Consider the following 20015-nt stretch of genomic DNA (forward strand, 5'->3'; position numbering starts at 1 on the left):
TGATTTACCTGGTGGAGAATTAAAAATAACTCTCATGACGATGTTCAACAAGGTCAAGAAAACAAAGCATAAACAAGGTAAAACTTTAACAAAGTCAGAAAATATTTAAAAGTACCAAACAGAAATCATGAAAATAAAGGACACAATAATTACACCAAAATGTTGCTAGAGAGGCATGAGAGCAATATACTATAACCAGCAAAATGCTCCCTCAGAAATGAAGGCAAGATAAAGGATTTCCCAGACAAATAAAAGTGAGGGACTTCATCATCACCAGGCCTGCCTTACAAGAAGTGCTTAATGGAGTTTTTCAAGTTGAAGCAAGAGAATGCTAAACAGCACAGAATAATATATGAAACTCATGGTTAAGGTAAATATATAGGCAAATACAGAATAATGTATTTGTGTAATGTGGGGGCTAAATCATTTTTAATTTTAGAATAAAAATTAAAAGACAAAATTATTAAAAATAAGTATAACTGAAAAATTATTAAAGGATACACAATATGAACAGATATAAATTACGACAATAACAACATAAAGTGTGGGGACAGGGAGTGGTCAAAATGTAGAGTCTTTGTGTGCAATTGAACTTAAGTTGTTATTAACTTAAAATAGACTGTTATAATTGTAAAGTGTTTTATATGAGCCCCAAGGTAAGTACACACACAAGAAAATTCAATAAAACACAAAAGAATACAGCAAAAGAGGAAAAGAAAAACAAAACAACCACAAGACTAACCAAGAACAACTAACAAAATGGCAATAGTAAATCCTTCACTGTCAATAATTACTTTAAATGTAAATGTATTTTTAAAAACCCAGGTGAAACATACAGGGAATCTAAATGAATTAAAAAACAAGACCCAACTATATACCATCTATTAGAAATTCACTTTAGACTTAAGGATACACAAAGGCTAAAAGTGAAGGGATAGAAAAAGATATTCTGTGCAAATGGTAATGAAAGAAAAGTAGAGATGGCTATACTTATATCACACAAAATAGACTTTAAGTCAAAAACTGTCACAAAGGACAAAAAGAACATTTTATAATGATAAAAGTGTTGTTCCACCAAGAAGATACAAAAAGTATAATTATATAAGCATTTAATATTAGAGTACCTAAATATATAAGCATTGGCATATATGAATGGAGAAATAAACAAAAATATGATAATAGTAAGATACTTCAGTATCCCACTTTTGACAATAGAAAGAACATTTAGACAGAAGATTAAAAAGGAAATAGAGGACCTAAATAACACCGTAGACTAAACAGACCTAAAATTCAGACATATGTAAAACCCTCCACCCAGCAGCAGCAGAATGCACATTCTTCTCAAGCACACAGGAATCTTTCTCCAGGATAAATCACGTTAACTCCCAAAACAAGTCTTAACAAATCTAAAAAGACTGAAGTCATACCAAGTATCATTTCTGAGCATAATGGAATAAAAACAGAAATCAGTAAGAGAAAGAAAATGAAATTCACAAATATGCATAAATTAAACAACACACTCTTTTTTTTTTTTTCTTTTTTGAGACAGAGTCTCTCTCTGTCACCCATGCTGGAGTGCAGTGGCACAATCTCAGTTCACTGCAACCTTTGCCTCCTGGGTTCAAGTGATTCTCAGCCTTCCAAGTAGTTGACATTACAGGCATGAGCCACGGCACCTGGCCAACAACACACTCTTGGACAACCGTTGAATCAAAGGAAAAAAAATTTGATTAGAAAATACCTCAAGACAAATGAAAAAGAAAACACAACATAGCACAAGTTATGGGATGCAGCAAAATAGTACAAACAGGGAAGCTCATATTAAACACCTACATTTTTTAAAAAAAGAAGATCTCAAATAAAAAACCAAACTAACTTTACATCTCAAGAAATGGGAGCCCAAAGTTAGCAGAAGGAAAGAAATACCAAAGATTAGAGCAGAAATAAATGAAATAGAACAGAGATTTTAAAAAAAGATGAACAAAATTAAGAGTTTGTTTATTGAAAAGAGAAAATAAATGGATAATTCTTAGGTAGGCTAACCAAGAGAAAGAGAAAAAACAAAAATAAATAAAATTAATAAAGGGGAGACATTACAACTAGTGCACACAAATAAAACATCATAAGAGGCTACTAGAAATAATCATACAACAACAAATTAATTATCTAGAATAAATGAATAAATTTCTAAAAACTATGTTCTACCAAGACTAAATCATGAAGAAATAGAAGAAAGGTTTTCTTTTAATTATTATACTTTAAGTTCTAGGGTACACGTGCACAACTTGCAGGTTTTTTACATAGGTATACACATGCCATGTTGGTTTGCTGCACCTGTCAACTCGTCATTTACATTAGGTATTTCTCCTAATGCTATCCCTCCCCCATCCCCCCACTCCCCAACAAGCCCCAGTGAGTGATGTCCCCCTCCCTGTGTCCATGTGTTCTCATTGTTCAACTCCCACTTATGAGTGAGAACATGTGGTGTTTGGTTTTCTGTTCTTGTGATATTTTGCTGAGAATGATGGTTTCCAGCTTCATCCTTGTCTCTGCAAAGGACACAATCTCATCCTTTTTTATGGCTGCATAGTATTCCATGGTGTATATGTGCCACATTTTCTTTATCCAGTCTATTATTGATGGACATTTGGGTTGGTTCCAAGTCTTTGCTATTGTGAATAGTGCCACAATAAACATTTATGTGCATGTGTCTTTATAGTAGCATGATTTATAATCCTTGGGGTATATACCCAGAAATGGGATTGCTGGATCAAATGGTATTGAAGAAATGGAAATTTTAAGCAGACCTATAAGAACTATGTAGATTGGAAATATCAGGGGATCATGGCAGACGGAGGCAGGACTAGATTGCAGCTCCAACTCGGATGGATAGAGCAGCATGTGGAGTCTTGCGTCATAAATTTTTGCTCCAGAACGACTGCAGTAATAAATCAAGAAACTTGAAGGGACCCACAGACCCCCTGAAGAAAGCGGATTGCTCCTTCAGGACCCAGGAGACACCTCAAATACTCTGAGTACCCAAACTATGAAACTGGGAAAGGGAAATTGTCCACCCCCAAACACACACTCCCACTGGGGAAACTGAAGGCCTAGATTACAGAAGATGATTTTGACCTTACCTGGAGCTGAGTGAGTTTAGAGAGCCAAGAAACATACAGTGTTAGGAGAAGCAGCAGGAAAAGCACTGGGAGCTCACTGGGTCCCCTAACAAGCCGTTTTTGCCTGGCCTCACAGAGGTCTTTTGGGAGGGCAGACAGAGGTATTGGGAAAAGGCTACAGGGAGAAGGAAATCTCCAGCTGAACTTTGTAACAATTTGAAGTGACTGAGAAGCCTCCTAGCCAAAACTCGAGGGAGGGCATGAATCTGGTGTGCAGACTCCACAGGTGGGAGAAGAAAAAAAAGCCATATTTGCTTTCACAGCTGGGAGGTGGGTAGCCTGGGGCAAGTTCTCAGACCTGCTCACCCACTACCTGGAAACAGACTCAGTGCTGTTGGGTGGGGTCATGGTGGGGGTGAGACTGGCCCTTCAGATTGTGTGGGAGCTGGGTGAGGCCTGGGACTGCCGGCTTTCCCCCACTTCCCTGTCAACCTGCATGACACAGTAAAGAACATCATAATACTCCTAAGAATGTAACCCTGTTGACCTAGGAACCTCACCCCCAACCCCCATAGCAGCTGCAGCAAGACCCACCCAAGGAGAGTGTGAGCTCAGACACACCTAACCCTGCCCCCACCCAATGTTTCTTACCTACCCACCCTGGTAACTGAACACAAAGGGCATATACTCTTGGGAGTTCTAGGTCCCTGCCCATCACCTGTTCCTCCCCATAGTACCACAGCTGATGCACCCTGGAAAGCACCACCTACTGGTAGGACGCCAAACAGCACAGAAATAGTGCATTAAATCACCAACACTAATAACCTTCACAGAGTCCATTTCACCCCCTGCCACCTCTACCAGAACAGGAGCTAGTATCCATGGCTGAGAGACCCACAGATGGTTCACATCACAGAACTCTGTGCAGACAACCCCCAGTACCAGCCCAGAGCCTGACAGACTTGCTGGGTGGCTAGATCTAGAGAGAGATAACAATCACTACAGCTCAGCCCTCAGGAAGCCACATCCATAGGAAAAGGGGAAGAGTACTACATCAAAGGAACACCCCATGGGACAAAGGAATCTGAACAGGTTCTAGCCCTAGATCCTGTTCAGCCCCAGATCTTCCCTCTGACAGAGCCTACCCAAATGAGAAGGAAACAGAAAACTTACTCTGGTAATATGACAAAACAAGATTCTTTAACACCCCCCAAAAATTACACTAGCTCACCAGCAATGGACCCAAACCAAAAGGAAATCCCTGATTTACTTGCAAAAGAATTCAGAAGGTTACTTATTAAGCTAATCAGGGAGGCACCAGAGAAAGGCGAAGCCCAATGTAAGGAAATCCAAAAAACAATACAAGTAGTGAAGGCAGAAACATTCAAGAAAATAGATAGCATGAATAAAAAGTAATCAAAACTTTAGGAAAAATTGACACACTTATAGAAATGCAAAATTATCTGGAAAGTCTCAGCAATAGAACTGAACAAGAAGAAAGAAATTTAGAGCTTGAAGACAAGGTCTTCAATTAACCCAATCCAACAAAGACAAAGACAAAAGAATTTTAAAAATATGAACAAAGCCTCCAAGAAGTCTGGGATTATGTTCAATGACCAAACCTAAGAATGATCAGTGTTCCTGGGGAAGAAGAGAAATATAAAAGTTTGGAAAACATATATGGAGGAATAATCAAGGTAAAATTCCCTGGCCTTGCTAGAGACCGAGACATCCAAATACAAGAAGTACAAAGAACACTTGAAAATCTGTCATAAAAAGACCATCACCTAGGCATATTGTCATCAGGTTATCTAAAGTTAAGACAAATGAAAGAATCTTAAGAGCTGTGAGACAAAAGCACCAAGTAACCTATAAAGGAAAACCTATCGGATTCACAGCAGATTTCTCAGCAGAAACCCTACAAGCTAGAATGGATTGGGGGGCCAGATCTTCAGCCTTCTCAAACAAAACAATTGTCAGCCAAGAATTTTGTATCCAGCAAAACCAAGCTTCATCTATAAACAAAAGATACAGTCTTTTTCAGACAAAGAAATGCCGAGAGAATTTGCCACTACCAAGCCATCACTACAAAAACTGCTAAAAGGAGCCCTAAATCTTGAAACAAATCCTGTAAACACGTCAAAACTCTTTAAAGCACAAAACACATTCAAAACTCTTTAAAGCATAAATCACACAGGACCTATAATACATGTTAAAAAGCAAAAACAAACAAAAAAACAAAGTACACAGGCAACAAAGAGCACAATGAATGCAATGGTACCTCACATTTCAATACTAACATTGAATGTAAATGCCCTAAATGCTCCACTTAAGAGATACAGAACCACAGAATGGATAAGAACTCACCAACCAACTATCTGCTGCCTTCAGGAGACTCACCTAACACATAAGGACTCACATAAACTTAAAGGGGTGGAAAAAGGCATTTCATGCAAACAGACACCAAAAGTGAGCAGGGGTAGCTATTCTTACATCAGACAAAAAAATTTCAAAGCAACAGCAGTTAAAAGAGACAAAGAGGGACATTATACAATGGTAAAAGGCCTTGTCCAACAGGAAAATACCACAATGCTAAACATATATGCACCTAACACTGGAGCTCCCAAATTTATTAAACAATTACAAATAGACCTAAGAAATGAGGTAGACAGCAACACAATAATAGTGAAGAACTTCAGTACTCCACTGACAGCACTAGACAGGTCATCAAGACGGAAAGTCAACAAAGAAACAGTGGATTTAAACTATACCTTGGAACAAATGGACTTAACAGATGTATACAGAACATTTCATCCAACAACCACAGAAAACACATTCTATTCAACAGCACATGGAACTTTCTCCAAGATAGACCATATGATAGGCCATAAAACGAGCCTCAATAAATTTTTAAAAATTGAAATTACATCAAGCAGTCTCTCAGACCACAGTGGAATAAAGCTGGAAATCAACTCTAAAAGGAAACTTCAGAACCATGCAAATATACGGAAATTAAATAATCTGCTCCTGAATGAGCATTGGGTCAAAAACAAAATCAAGAACAAAATTTAAAAATTCTTCAAACTGAATGACAATAATGACACAACCTGTCAAAACCTTTCAGATACAGCAAAGGTGGTGCCAAGAGGAAAGTTCATAGCCCTAAGCACCTCCATCAAAAAGACTGAAAGAGCCCAAACTGACATTCTAAGGTCACACCTCAAGGAACTAGAGAAACAAGAACAAACCAAACCCAAACCCAATAGAAGAAAAGAAATTACCAAGATCAGAGCAGAACTAAATGAAATTGAAACAAAAAAAAATACAAAAGATAAATTAAACAAAAAGCTGGTCCTTTGAAAAGATAACTAAAATTGATAGACCATTAGCAGGATTAACCAAGAAGAGAGAAAATTCAAATAAGCTCGATAAATAGTGAAACGGGAGATATTACAACTGACACCACTGAAATACAAAAGACCATTTAAAGCTACTACGAACACCTTTACATGCATAAACTATAAAACCTAGAAGACATGGATACATTCCTGGAAAGATACAACCTTCCTAGCTTAAATTAGGAAGAATTAGATACCCTGAACAGAGCAATAACAAGCAGTGAGGTTGAAATGGTAATTTAAAAATTACAAAAAAAAAAAAAAAAAAGGCCAGGACCAGACAGATTCACAGCAGAATTCTTCCAGACATTCAAAGAATTGGTACCAATTCTATTGACACTATTCCACAAGATGGGGAAAACGGAACCCTCCCTAAATCATTCTGTGAGGCCAGTATCACCCTAATACCAAAACCAGGAAAAGACATAACCAAAAACGAAAACTACAGACCAATATCCCTGATTAACATAGGCGCTAAAGTCCTTAACAAAATACTAGCTAGCCAAATCCAACAACGTATCAAAAAGTTAATTCACTATGATCAAGTGGGTTTCATAGAAGAGATGCAGGGATGGTTTAACATATGCAAGTCAATAAATGTGAAACACCACATAAACAGAATTAAAAACAAAAATCACATGATAATCTCAATACATGCAGAAAAAGCATCAGACAAAATCCAGCATCCCTTTATGATAAAAACTCTCAGCAAAATCGGCAAACAAGAGACATAACTCAATATAATTAAAAGTCATCTATGACAAACTCACAGTGAATATAATACTGAATGGGGAAAAGTTTAAAAGTATTCCCTCTGAGAATGGAACAAGACAAAGATGCCCACTCTCATCGCTTTTGTTCAACATAGTACTAGAAGGCCTAGCCAGAGCTATCAGAGGAGAGAAAGAAATTAAGGGCATCCAAATTGGTAAAGAGGAAGTCAAACTGTCACTGTTTGCTGATGATATAATTATTTACCTAGAAAACCCTTAAGATTCCTTCAGAAAGCTCCTAGAACTGATGAAAGAATTCAGCAACGTTTCCCAATAAAAAATTAATGCACGTAAATCAGTAGCTCTTCTATATACCAACAGCGACCAAGTGGAGAATCCAATCAAGATATCAAGGCCTTTTACAATAGCTGCAAAAAAAAAGTAAAATACTTAGCAATATACCTAACCAAGGAGGTGAAAGACTTCTACAAGTAAAACTACAAAACACTACTAAAAGAAATCATAGGCAACACAAACAAATGGAAACACATCCCATGCTCATGGATGGGTAGAATCAATATTGTGAAAATGACCACACTGCTAAAAGCAATCTACAATTCAATTCCCATAAAAATATCAACATCAGGCTGGGCATGGTGGCTCAGGCCTGTAATCCCAGCACTTTGGGAGGCTGAGGTGCGTGGATCACTTGAGGTCAGGAGATTGAGACCAGCCTGGCCAACATGGCGAAACCCCATCTTTACTAAAAATATAAAAATTAGTAAGGCATGGTGGCACGTGCCTTTAGCCCCAGCTACTTGGGAGGCTGAGGCAGGAGAATCCCTCGAACCCAGGAGGCAGAGGTTGCAGTGAACCAAGATCATGCCACTGCACTCCAGCCTGGGAGACAGAGCAAGACTGTCAAAAAAAAAAAAAAAAATCATTCTTCACAGAATTAGAAAAAAACAATTCTAAAATTCATATGGAACCAAAAAGAGCCCACATAGCCAAAGCAAGACTAAGCAAAAAGAACAAATCTGGAGGCAACCCATTCCCTGATTTCAAACTGTACTATAAGGCCATAGTCACCAAAACAGCATGATACTGGAAAGAAATAAATCAAGGGCATCCAAATTGGTAAAGAGGAAGTCAAACTGTCACTGTTTGCTGATAATATGATAGATGATATGATTGTTTACCTAGAAAATAGGCACACAGACCAATGGAACAGAATAGAGAACTTAAAAATAAACCCAACTACTTACAGCCAACTGCTCTTTGACAAAGCAAACAAAAACATAAAGTGGGGAAAGGACACCCTATTCAACAAATGGTGCTGGGATAATTGGCTAGCCACATGCAGAAGAATGAAACTGAATCCTCTTCTATCACCTTATACAAAAATCAACTCAAGGTGGACTAAGAACTTGAATCTAAGACCCGAAACTACAAAAATTCTAGAAGATAACGTTGAAAAAATAACCTTCTAGACATTGGCCTAGGCAAGGATTTCATGACCAAGAACCCAAAAACAAATGCAATAAAAACAAAAATGGACAGATGGGACTTAACTAAACTAAAGAGGTTTTGCATGGCTAAAGGAACAGTCAGCAGAGTAAACAAACAACCCACACGGTGGGAGAAAATCTTCACAATCTAAACATCCGACAAAGGATTATATCCAGAATCTACAACAAACTCAAACAAATTAGCAAGAAAAAAACAAACAATCCCATCAAAAAGTGGGCTAAGGACATGAATAGACAATTCTCAAAAGAAGATACACAAATGGCCAACAAACATATGAAAAAATGCTCAACATCAGTAATGATCAAGGAAATGCAAATCAAAACCACAATGTGATACCACCTTACTCCTGCAAGAATGGCCATAATAAAAAAAAAATAGTAGATGTTGGTGTGGATGCAGTGAACAGGGAACACTTCTACACTGCTGGTGGAAATGTAAACTAGAAAAACCACTATGTAAAATAGTATAGAGATTTCTTAAAGAACCAAAAGTAGAACTACCATTTGATCCACCAATCCCACTACCGAGTATCTACCCAGAGGAAAAGAAGTAATTGTACAAAAAACATACATGCACACACGTTTATAGCAGCACAATTCACAACTGCAAAAATGTGGAACCAACCGATATGCCCATCAATCAACGAATGGATAAAGAAATTGTGATATATACATGTGATATATATTTTATATATATAATATATATATATATATGATGGAATACTACGCAGCCATAAGAAGGAATGAATTAATGGCATTCACAGCAACCTGGATGAGATTGGAGACTATTATTACTCATGAATGGAAAACCAAACATCCTATGGTCTCACTCATAAGTGGGAGCTAAGCTATAATGATGCAAAGGCATAAGAATGATACAATGGACTTTGGGGACTCAGAGGGAAAGGATGAGAAGGTGGTGAAGGATAAAAGACTACAAATAGGGTGCAGTGTATACCGCTCAGGTGATGGGTACACCAAAATCTCACAAATCACCACTGAGAACTTATGTAACCAAATACCAACTGTTCCCCAATAACCTATGGAAATAAAAAAAAAATTTATAAAGAAGTATGAAAATTGACTCAGTAATAAAATATTCTCCATAAGGAAAAGCTTGATATTGGATAACTTCACTGATAATTTCTACCAAACATTTAAAGAACCTATAATGCCAATTCTTTTCAAATTCTTCCCAAAAAACTGGAGAGGAAGGAACACTTCCAAAGTTTTTATGAGGCCAGCATAAAACACACAAAGATGCTATAACAAAAGAAAGCAACATGCCAATGTCCTTGAGGAATATAGAAGAAAAAGTCCTTGACAAAACACTAACAAACCAAATAAAAATATATTCAACACTACATTAAAATGATCATACAGTATGACCAAGTGGGATATATCTCTGGTATGCAAGGACATTTCAACATATGCAAATCTATAAATGTGATATGCCACATTAACAGAAAAAACGATAAAAATTACGTGATTATCTCCATAGATGTGGAGAAAGCACTTGACAAAATCTGACACTTTCATAATAAAAACTCTCAATAAAATAGAAATAGAAGGAATTATCTTAAAATAATAAATTCCATATGTGAAAAGCAGCTAACATCATATTTAATGGCGAAAAAATTGAAAACTGTTCCTCTAAGATCAGGAACAAAGTAAGGATGCCCACTCTTTCCACTTTTGTGAAACACAGTATTTGGAATTTTGGCAGGAATAATTAGGTATTAAAAAGAAATAAAAGGCACACAAATGAGAAAGGAAGAAGTAAGACTGTTGCTGTTTGCAGATGGCATAACTGTAAAAACTCAAAAACAAACTACTAAAACATAAATGAATTTGTAAAATTGCAGGATATAAAATTAACAGACGAAAATCAGTTGTTTTTTGTTTTTTTGTTTGTTTGTTTTTTTGAGACCGAGTCTCGCTCCGTCACCCGGGCTGGAGTGCAGTAGCGTGATCTCAGCTCACTGCAACCTACACCTCCCGGATTCAAGCGATTCTCCTGCCTCAGCGTCCTGAGCTGGGACTATAGACGTGCGCCACCAGGCCAGGCTAATTTTTTGTATTTTTAGTAGAGACGTGGTTTCACGGTATTAGCTAGGATGGTCTCCATCTCCTGACCTCATGATCCGCCTGCCTCAGCCTCCCAAAGTGCTGGGATTACACGCATGAGCCACCGCGCCCAGCCTGTATTTTTATACACTAACAAGAAACTATCTAAAAAAAATTAAGAAACAATTCCATTTGTAATAGCACCCAAAAGAATAAAATAATTAGGGATAAACTTAACTAAGAGAGTGAAATACTTTTACACTGAAAACTACAAGACACAAATGGAAAGACATCTCGTGTTCATGGACTTGAAGATTTAATATTGTTAAAAATGCCTATATTACCCAAAACAATCTACAAATTCAATGCAATTTCTATCAAAATCCCATTAACATTTTTACAGATATATAAAAAAACAATTGATTCAAATAGAACCATAAAAGATCACAAATATCCAAAGCAATCCCAAGGAAAAAAAAACAAATTTTAAGGCCTTGCACTTTCTGATTTCAAAATATATTACAAAACTACAGTGATTTTAAAAGTATGGTACTGGCATAAAGACAGACATATAGACCAATGGAATAGAATTGAGAGCTGAGAAATAAATTCACACATATACAGTACTGATCTTCAAAAAGGGTACCAAGAATACACAATGGGGAAAAAACAGTTTCTTCAACAAATGGTTTTGGGAAGACAATATATACTTGCAAAATATGAAATTGGACCTTTATCTTACACCCTATGCAAAAAATCAACGGAAAATTGATTAAAAACAAATATTAAGACCTGGAACTCTAAGACTCCTAGAAAAAAATATAGGGAGAAAGCTTTATGACGCATTGTTCTTGGCAATGATTTCATGAATATGTCATCAAATGCACAGGCAACAGAACCAAAAATAAAGAAATGGGACTACATCAAACTAAAAAGCTGCTGCACAACAAAGAAAACAATCAACAGAGTGAAAAGGCAACTTAAGTATAATGGGAGAAAATATTTGTAAACCATATACCTTAATATAGCTTGGATCTGTGTCCCTACCAAATCTCATGTTGAAATGTTATCCCCAGTATTACAAGTAGGACCTGGTGGGAGGTGTCTGGATCATGCCAGTATTTCCCTTATGAATGGCATAGTGCCCATCCCCTTAGTAATGAGTGAGTGAGTTCTTGTGAGATCTGTTTTTTTTTTTAAAGTCCACACTCTCTCACTTGTTCCTGCTTTTGGTTTGTAATGTGCCTGCACCCCCTTCACCTTCTATCATGATTGAAATCTCCCTGAGGCTTCACCAGAAACCAAACAGATGCCAGCACTATGCTTCTTGTTAAGCCTTCAGAACCACGCATGAGTCAATTAAGTCTCTTTTCTTTATAAATTACCCAGTCTCAGGTACTTCTTTATGGCAATGCAAGAATAGCCTAAGACACACCTAATAAAGGGTTAAACTCCAAAATATATAAGGAACCCTTACAATTTAGTAGTAAAAAATAACCCGACTTAAAAATGGGCTAAGGACTTGAACAGACATTTCTCCAAAGAAGACATACAAATGGCCCACAAGTATATGAAAAAAATATTCAACATCACTAATCATCAGAGAAATGCAAATCAAAGCCATCTCACACCTGTCGGGATGACTATTATTTTTTCAAAAAGACGTGAAGTATTAGTAAGGAAGTGGGGAAATTAGAACCCTTGTACACTGTTGGTAGGAATGCAAAATGGTACAGCTGCTATAGAAAATAGCATGGGGTTTTCTCCAAAAATTAAAAATAGAACTGCCATATGATGCAGCAATTCCACTTTTTGGTACTTTTCCAAAAGAACTGAAATCAAGATCTTGAAGAGATATTAGTACTCCTATGTTCATTGCAGCACTGTTCACAAAAATCAATTGTGGAAACAAGCTCAATGTCCATTGGAATATGAATGGATAAAGAAAATGTGGTGTATACACACATGAAATACTATTCAGATTCTTTTAAAAGAAATTCTAAAATGTGACAAGATGAATGAGCCTTGAGGACATTATGACAAGTGAAATAGGCCAGTCACAGAAAGACAAATACTGCATGATCTCACTTAAATGAGGTATCTAAAATAGTCACATTCATAAAATCAAACTGTGGAATGGTGGTTTCCAGGGACTAGGGGCAGGGGGAAATGGCGAGTTACTAATCAACAGGCATGAAGTTTCAGTTAGGCAAGATGAATACATTCTAAAGATCAAAAGATGTACAACAACATAACTAGAGTCACTGATACTGTATTGTACATTTAAAAATTTGTTGAGGGTAGATCTCATGTCATATGTTCTTATCACAATAAAATTAAAAAGAAAAAATAAAATAAAAACATATTCTGGTAAGTGATTTGCTGTCTCCAGCTATACAATGAAATAGTAGGCAAATCTATCTGATAGACCCAGCCTCAAGATACAGGACTTAATATAATTGTACAGGACCACAGAATATCATGGAAGTTGTCACAGTAAGTCTAGAAAATGAGTGGTTTTTACCAGGGTTATCTGATGTAATGCTTAAAACATCATTATGAGTCAGGTCTCATCACTCTCATAAAATAGATGAAGAAAAAGGCTCAGTAACTTACCCAAGATAATAAAAGATCTCTTTCCACTATACCACATGGTATTTAATCAATGTTCAAATTAGCAATCATTGTCTAAGAAAAGACAATGACATAAAAAGAACCATATTTCAAAAATCTGCATAGATCTGACTATAGACAATATTCATTCTAAAACTGGCACAGCAGGGAAGGGAAAAAAGAAGAAGAAAAATTCTGCATAGTTAGTTGGGCCTAGAAGATTGGCAGAGCACCCCAGCGGGTAATCTTCTGTTACTAATAGAGATGCAAAGTGCTGGTATAGCAGAAGCAAGACACAGTTTGTTCTGTTTTCCAGCTCCAAAGCCATAAGCTTCTTCCTTGCTAAGGTGTGTATCTATCCTTGCCTCTTTCTCTCATCTGGTGTCAAGAGTGTTTTGTGTAAACATCTTTCTTCTTTCTATTCAGCACTATTTTTTTAAATATCGGAGTATATATAGTGGTAGAGTTTAGTTAAAAACATAGGTTTTCTATATCAATTTGAAAACAAATTGTATCTAATCATCTCTGTAACATTTCCTGCAAGGTAACAACCTTTAATGTTTAGATAAACACCGAAGAGCCTGTTTACTCTACCACCTAGTACCCAAGTGTCTTCTGACTTGTTTAAACCTGAACAACAGGGAGGACCATGAGTCAAGATCTGTAATTTTGTGTCCTTTTAAAATGATTAGAACCATTGCCAAATCTTTTAGCAGATTACCCTTAAAAGGACACAGTCCATACAGGTAATATATGTTTGTTGTAATCACCTTTTCCAAATCCATCTTTTTCAAATCAATTTATTCCATCCACCCATTCATTTATCTACTCACTCATGTGACTATCCATTTATTTGTTCATTCATTCATTCATTAAAATATTATCTGTGAAGTCCTTACTTTATGTTAGGCAACACTGTTTAATTGTTCCCTACATTTCCCAGTCTATCCTCTGCCTTTCTGTCTCCTTTACTTTTTCCTTTTTCCACTCAAATTTCTGGATCCACCTCAAAAATTTCATACCTCTTTTTATCACCTCCAGTGCCTTGCATGAAATAGGCGCTCAGTATCTACTGGTTGATTGATAAGAAAAGTTTAGAGAACAAGAAGCAGGACATCATGGGTAAACAAACTGAGACAAAGATTAGAAAGCATTTAAGACATGACATGTGAAGAGGTTTACCTAACCTGATCAAATTTCTAGGAATACACATTTGAAAGAATAGTATGTAATTTAGCGTCCATGGAATAAGAGAGAAAGAAGGGGAACGTTAATTTTTTGGCAAGATTGGCAGCTTTCCAAAGGCTAAGTTGATGGTGATTACTTTGTTTTCTCAATAGATGCCTATTCAGAATGATAGAAGTTAGCAGCATGTAGTAACCCTTTGACGTATGCCAAGTGACATGAATTTGTTAAAGTGGTCCCATCTGGATCCTTGCCAGGATTCACTAGATAGCATATACAGTTTTAGAATGAGATAGACCTAAGTTCAAGTCCAAACTCTAACACTTTCTACCTATGTGACCTTGGCAAGTTATTAATCTCTCCAACCCTTTGTTTCTCCATTAATTTAATACGAATAATTCTCTTCTCTACCAAGCTTCAAAAATTAAATGATACATGTTAAAAACTGTAACCCTGACCCAGTATATAGTAAATGTTTCGTTGTAGTAGTTATATATAGTATCGTCACATGGATTTTATATTTCTAATCAGCATTCCTAGGTGTTTCACCTTTTTCATATTTATACTTCTGCTTTTTTAATGCGAAGGGTAATCATCAATATAAAAAGATGTACTAGTGTCAGTTTGCAAGAATGTATAATTTAACAGATATATTTCACCTCTAAAAGAAATCCAAAACTGCTTGCTGTATTGATGATGAGTTCTAAATTTAGAAATAGTAGCCAGGGAGAACTAAAATACTCAAAGTAAATAGTATGAAAAATAGTTTATACTAGCATGATCTGCTTCTGACCAAGTCCATGGCATCCTTTATTAAATAATCACTTCTCCCTATCACCTTTACTGTACAACGTGCCATAACCCTGCACAAATTAATCTTTTATGTTTGAATGATAAATTTTTAATGCACAGCTTTTGGCCAAAAGGTAATAAAATGTGAATCAAATAAGATTATGGAGGAGCTATGCTAATCATGAGAATAACGTTTTTAAAGTAATCTAGAAGCCAGCTAGGGTCACCCTACCTGTTAAAATCAAGACAAGAACTAAACCTCATGCCCTAGCAGTGGGAAGTTCAAACCTCTTCAAGATTCCTGCAAATGGCCTGGGAGCCTAGGTTCTTATGGTCATCTAGGTCTCCCATTATCCGCTTCTTCAAAAGTAGCTTAATTTATGAATAATTTTACCATGACACTCATATTCTTACCTTTTTCCAATATTGTATTGATCCAGACTTAAAACTTGGACTCTTCTCTTGATTTCTCCTGAAGAAAAAAAAAGTGTAGGACTTTACTGAAGCTTTAGAGAGATGGGCAGAAAAGGAGGTATTTAAGTAGCACAGTAATACAAAAAAAGTTAAAATTGATTATAAGGAAAATCTTCCTAAAGTTCTTGTGTTGACTTTACTACTATAGATTGCTCACCCTCTGCCATTCTCTAGCTCATGCCCCAGCCTCTACCAATTTTTTAAACACCTCTCTTCTTAGTTCTCTTTCCTTAATCCTTCTTAAAATGCCCCTATAATCCAACAATTTTTCTTAGAGTATTTTACTTCTCTATTTACTTAACGTATTTTAGTTCTCTCTGGCTACTATTTCTAAATGTACTGCTAAGTCTACTTTATATTGGATGAATCCCTAATTGATCTTGAGTTAAACATAACAAACGGCAAGTCTGTTCTCTTGGCAGCATTAAGACTAGTAGAAACCTTAAGGTTTCCTCTACAATGATCCTCTCTCCTCAAAATTTCTCATTTTAAATAGTGATTTCCTCTCGTTAGGCAAGTATATAAATACATAAATTGGAAGTGAACCAAATAAACAAAAAAAGGCTAGGAACAGATAATATTATAATAGAAGAATGATTCTTCAAAAGTTATTAGAATGATCACAGAACGTATTCAATGGAATCCTTCATTGAGACTAATGTGGAGAAATGTTTACGCCTTTCCCCAATCTGATATGTTATTTGCATAAACCAAGAATTGACTGAGACAGACCTTAATTGATTTAGAGGTTTATTTTGCCAAGGTTAAGGATACAAGTAGGAAAAATAAATACAAGTTACTGAAGGATCTGTGGCCTGTTTTTCAAAAGAGGGTTTTGAGGACTTTAATATTTAAAGGAGAAACAGCTGGCAGGAGGAAAAGGAGAGGGGGAAAAAGAATAGAGTGGAGTAGAAGGTGAGGCAAGTGTTATTCATGTGACGCTTTGATTAGTGCCCACTGAATCCACATTTTACGTGTGAAAAGAGAGGAGTGAGAGAAAAATTCAACATCTAAAATTTAATATACGTAGATAAAGTAAACATGTGAAATTACAGCTATCTAGCAACAAAAGGAAGGCAGTTTTTGCAGATTCAGCTCCTAAGCTTAATTTTCCCTTTGGCATAGTGAGTCTGGGGTCCTGATATTTTATTTTTCTTTCACACTTGAGATGTGGACATTTTATTGGCTTAAGATACATAAATTTGCTTTCAACTTCTGCTTATACCAATACAAAGTCCTGTGACTTTGAACAACCACCACCACCTCAAAACCTAATGGAAAAAGAAAAATCAGTTCCAGCTACATTCGTGAGCTGTTATGAGGAGCCAATGAGAGAATAAATGCTTAAGAGCTTTACAAACCTGGAGACGTAATTGAAGTCCTTTCTTTAGCTTTTTAAAATATGGAGACCCATGAAAGTGAGAGGTGACAGCGTGCTGGCAGCCCTTGCTCTCAGTGCCTCCTCGGCCTCGGTGCCCACTCCGGCCACGCTTGAGGAGGCCTTCAGCCCGCCGCTGCACTGTGGGAGCCCCTCACTGGGCTGGCGGAAGCCAGAGCCGGCTCCCTCTACTTGCCGGGAGGTGTAGACGGAGAGGCGCGGGAGGGAACCCGGGCTGCGCGCGGGTGCTCGCGGGCCAGCGCGAGTTCCGGGTGGGCGTGGGCTTGGCGGCCCGCACTCGGAGCGGCCAGCCGGCCGGCCCTGTGGAGGGTGCGCCGGCTTCCCCAGCAGTGCCGGAGCGCCGGCGATGCGCTCAGATTCTCGCCGGGACTTAGCTGCCTCCCCGCGGGGCAGGGCTCGGGTCCTGCAGCCCGCCATGCCCGAGCCTCCCTCCCGCCGCGGGCTTCTGCGCAGCTAGAGCCTCCCCTACGAGCACCGCCCCCTGCTCCGTGGCGCCCAGTCTCTTCGACCGCCCAAGGGCTGAGAAGTGCGCATGCACGGCGCGGGACTGGCGGGCACCTCCGCCTGCGGCCCTGGTGCAGGATCCACTAAGTGAAGCCAGCTGGGCTCCTGAGTCTAGTGGGGACTTGGAGAACCTTTATGTCTAGCTAAGGGATCGTAAACACACCAAGCAGCACTCTGTGTCTAGCTCAAGGTTTGTAAATGCACCAATCAGCACTCTGTATCTAGCTAATCTAGTTGGGACTTGGAGAACCTTTGTATCTAGCTAAAGGATTGTAAATACATCAATCAGCACTCTGTGTTGAGCTCAAGATTTGTAAACACACCAGTCAGCACCCTGTGTCTAGTTCAAGGTTTGTAAATGCACCAACTCTGTGTCTAGCTAATCTAGTGGGGACTTAGAGAACCTTTATGTCTAGCTCTGGGATTGTTACCACACCAATCAGCACCCTGTCAAAACGGACCAATCAGCTCTCTGTAAAATGGACCAATAAGCAAGATGTGAGTGGGGCCAGATAACGGAATAAAAGCAGGCTGCCCGCGCCAGCACTGACAACCTGCTTGGGTCCCCTTCCACACTGTGGAAGCTTTGTCCTTTTGCTCTTTGCAATAAATTTTGCTGCTGCTCATTCTTTGGCTCCACACTGCCTTTATGAGCTGTAACACGTACTGCAAAAGTCTGCAGCTTCACTCCTGAGGCCAGCGAGACCACGAACCCACCAGAAGGAAGAAACTCCGAACACATCCAAACATCAGAAGGAACAAACTCCGGATACGCAGCCTTTAAGAACTGTAACAGTCACCAGGAGGGTCCGCGGCTTCATTCTTGAAGTCAGTGAAACCAAGAACCCACCAATTCTGGACGCAAAAGGTACAACAAACTTTTTGAGAGGAACAGAATGGTCAGCTCTAAAAATGTGTACTGGATATATGGCAATTGCACACTAGTTTTTTTGCATCAGGTTAATTCATGTTCAATGCTTCTTGGTACGTGACACAAAAACCAGAATGTAAAGGAAGGTAAATATCAAAGTAGAGTCAAAGAGAGTGGTGGACAAACAGGATATCAATTATTACATTCACAACAATGTGCATTATTTTATTCAGCCTAGAATATCCAATACAGTATTCATATAATAAGCACATTTTCTTTCAATATGTAGAGTTCCAAGAAAAGGCAAGTCACAGACGATTTCTTGATGTGAGTGGGACCAAGGTAGAGAAATTAATTGTATGATTCTTTGGTTATTACCAAATTGTAATCCAAAGTGTCCATTTTTCACAAAAGGATCACACATACATTTGGTACCAAGTGGTCATGTTAGTTGCCAAGATACGGTGTTTTGTTTTTTTTTAACCCTAGAGATTATTTGCATGGATAGAGCACCTCTGGATTCCTCCTTTCCTAATTAACCAAGTTGACTGGCCACTTCTCTTTGTTACCTTTGTTGAAAATATGCAAACACTTTCAGTCAAGACTCATAACCTATGGGCTATTTAATTTTTTTTTCTGTTTTTTTTTTGAGACAGAGTCTCACTTTGTCACTCAGGTTGGAGTGCAGTGGCTATCTCAGCTCACTGCAACCTCCAGGGTTCAAGCGATCCTCCCTCATCAGCCTCTGGAGTAGCTGGGATTACAGGTGCAGGCCTCCATGCCTGGCTAATTTTTGAATTTTTAGTACAGATAGGGCTTCACCATGTTAGCCAGGCTGGTCTCAAACTCCTGGCTTCAAATGATCTGCCTGCCTCAGCCTCCCAAAGTGCTGGAATTACAGGCATGAGCCACCATCCCCAACCCATACAATTTTATTAAATTTATTTCACGAGGGATCCACTGAGTCACGATCCAAAGTTATCATTTTACTCTCCCAGGTCTATATATTAGTCCCTTTATTTCTATCTAAGTCATTTGAGAGGCACTTCACTGTTTTGACTCCCCTTCCCATCTCACAGACAAATAAATATGTTCAAAAAAGGAAATGTCAGTGCGCCTATTACACCACCATCCACTTCCTCTCCAAGGTAGAAATTCACCTACACTTGTCTGTTGAAAAACCTGAGGGACCTCCCTCAGGCACTGAACAACAGCCTAAGAATAGCCTGTTTTAAAAAATCAGAAAGTCCCTCAGTAATAGCAAGGTATAAATCATAAAGATCTCTTAGAGGCTGGCCTCCGGAGGTTAAAAATAAAGTTTTAAGAAGTAGCAACAAAGAGACTATGTTTA

The 20015-nt window shown here is 38.0% G+C and overlaps 1 protein-coding gene across 2 annotated transcripts in view; it reads right to left on the reverse strand.

Annotated features, from left to right (window-relative positions):
- The window catches only part of LOC134809544 (potassium/sodium hyperpolarization-activated cyclic nucleotide-gated channel 2-like), a 92309-nt gene extending 74499 nt beyond the window's left edge, over nucleotides 1-17810 (reverse strand). The window contains exons 1-2 of one of the 2 annotated variants that reach the window (XM_063806662.1): nucleotides 17252-17810; nucleotides 15831-15888 (exon numbers count right to left, since the gene is read on the reverse strand). In XM_063806662.1, the coding sequence (XP_063662732.1) occupies nucleotides 17278-17706 (429 nt within the window). In that variant the 5' untranslated portion in view covers nucleotides 17707-17810 and the 3' untranslated portion in view covers nucleotides 15831-15888; nucleotides 17252-17277. Of the gene's footprint in view, nucleotides 1-3140; nucleotides 3626-15830; nucleotides 15889-17251 lie in introns of those variants that run through there. The other variant, XR_010155516.1, reaches the window with a different exon arrangement.
- Between the last annotated feature and the right edge of the window lie 2205 nt (nucleotides 17811-20015).

This window comes from Pan troglodytes, chromosome 2, assembly GCF_028858775.2.
Source record: "Pan troglodytes isolate AG18354 chromosome 2, NHGRI_mPanTro3-v2.0_pri, whole genome shotgun sequence".
NCBI classification, from domain to species: Eukaryota; Metazoa; Chordata; class Mammalia; order Primates; family Hominidae; genus Pan; species Pan troglodytes.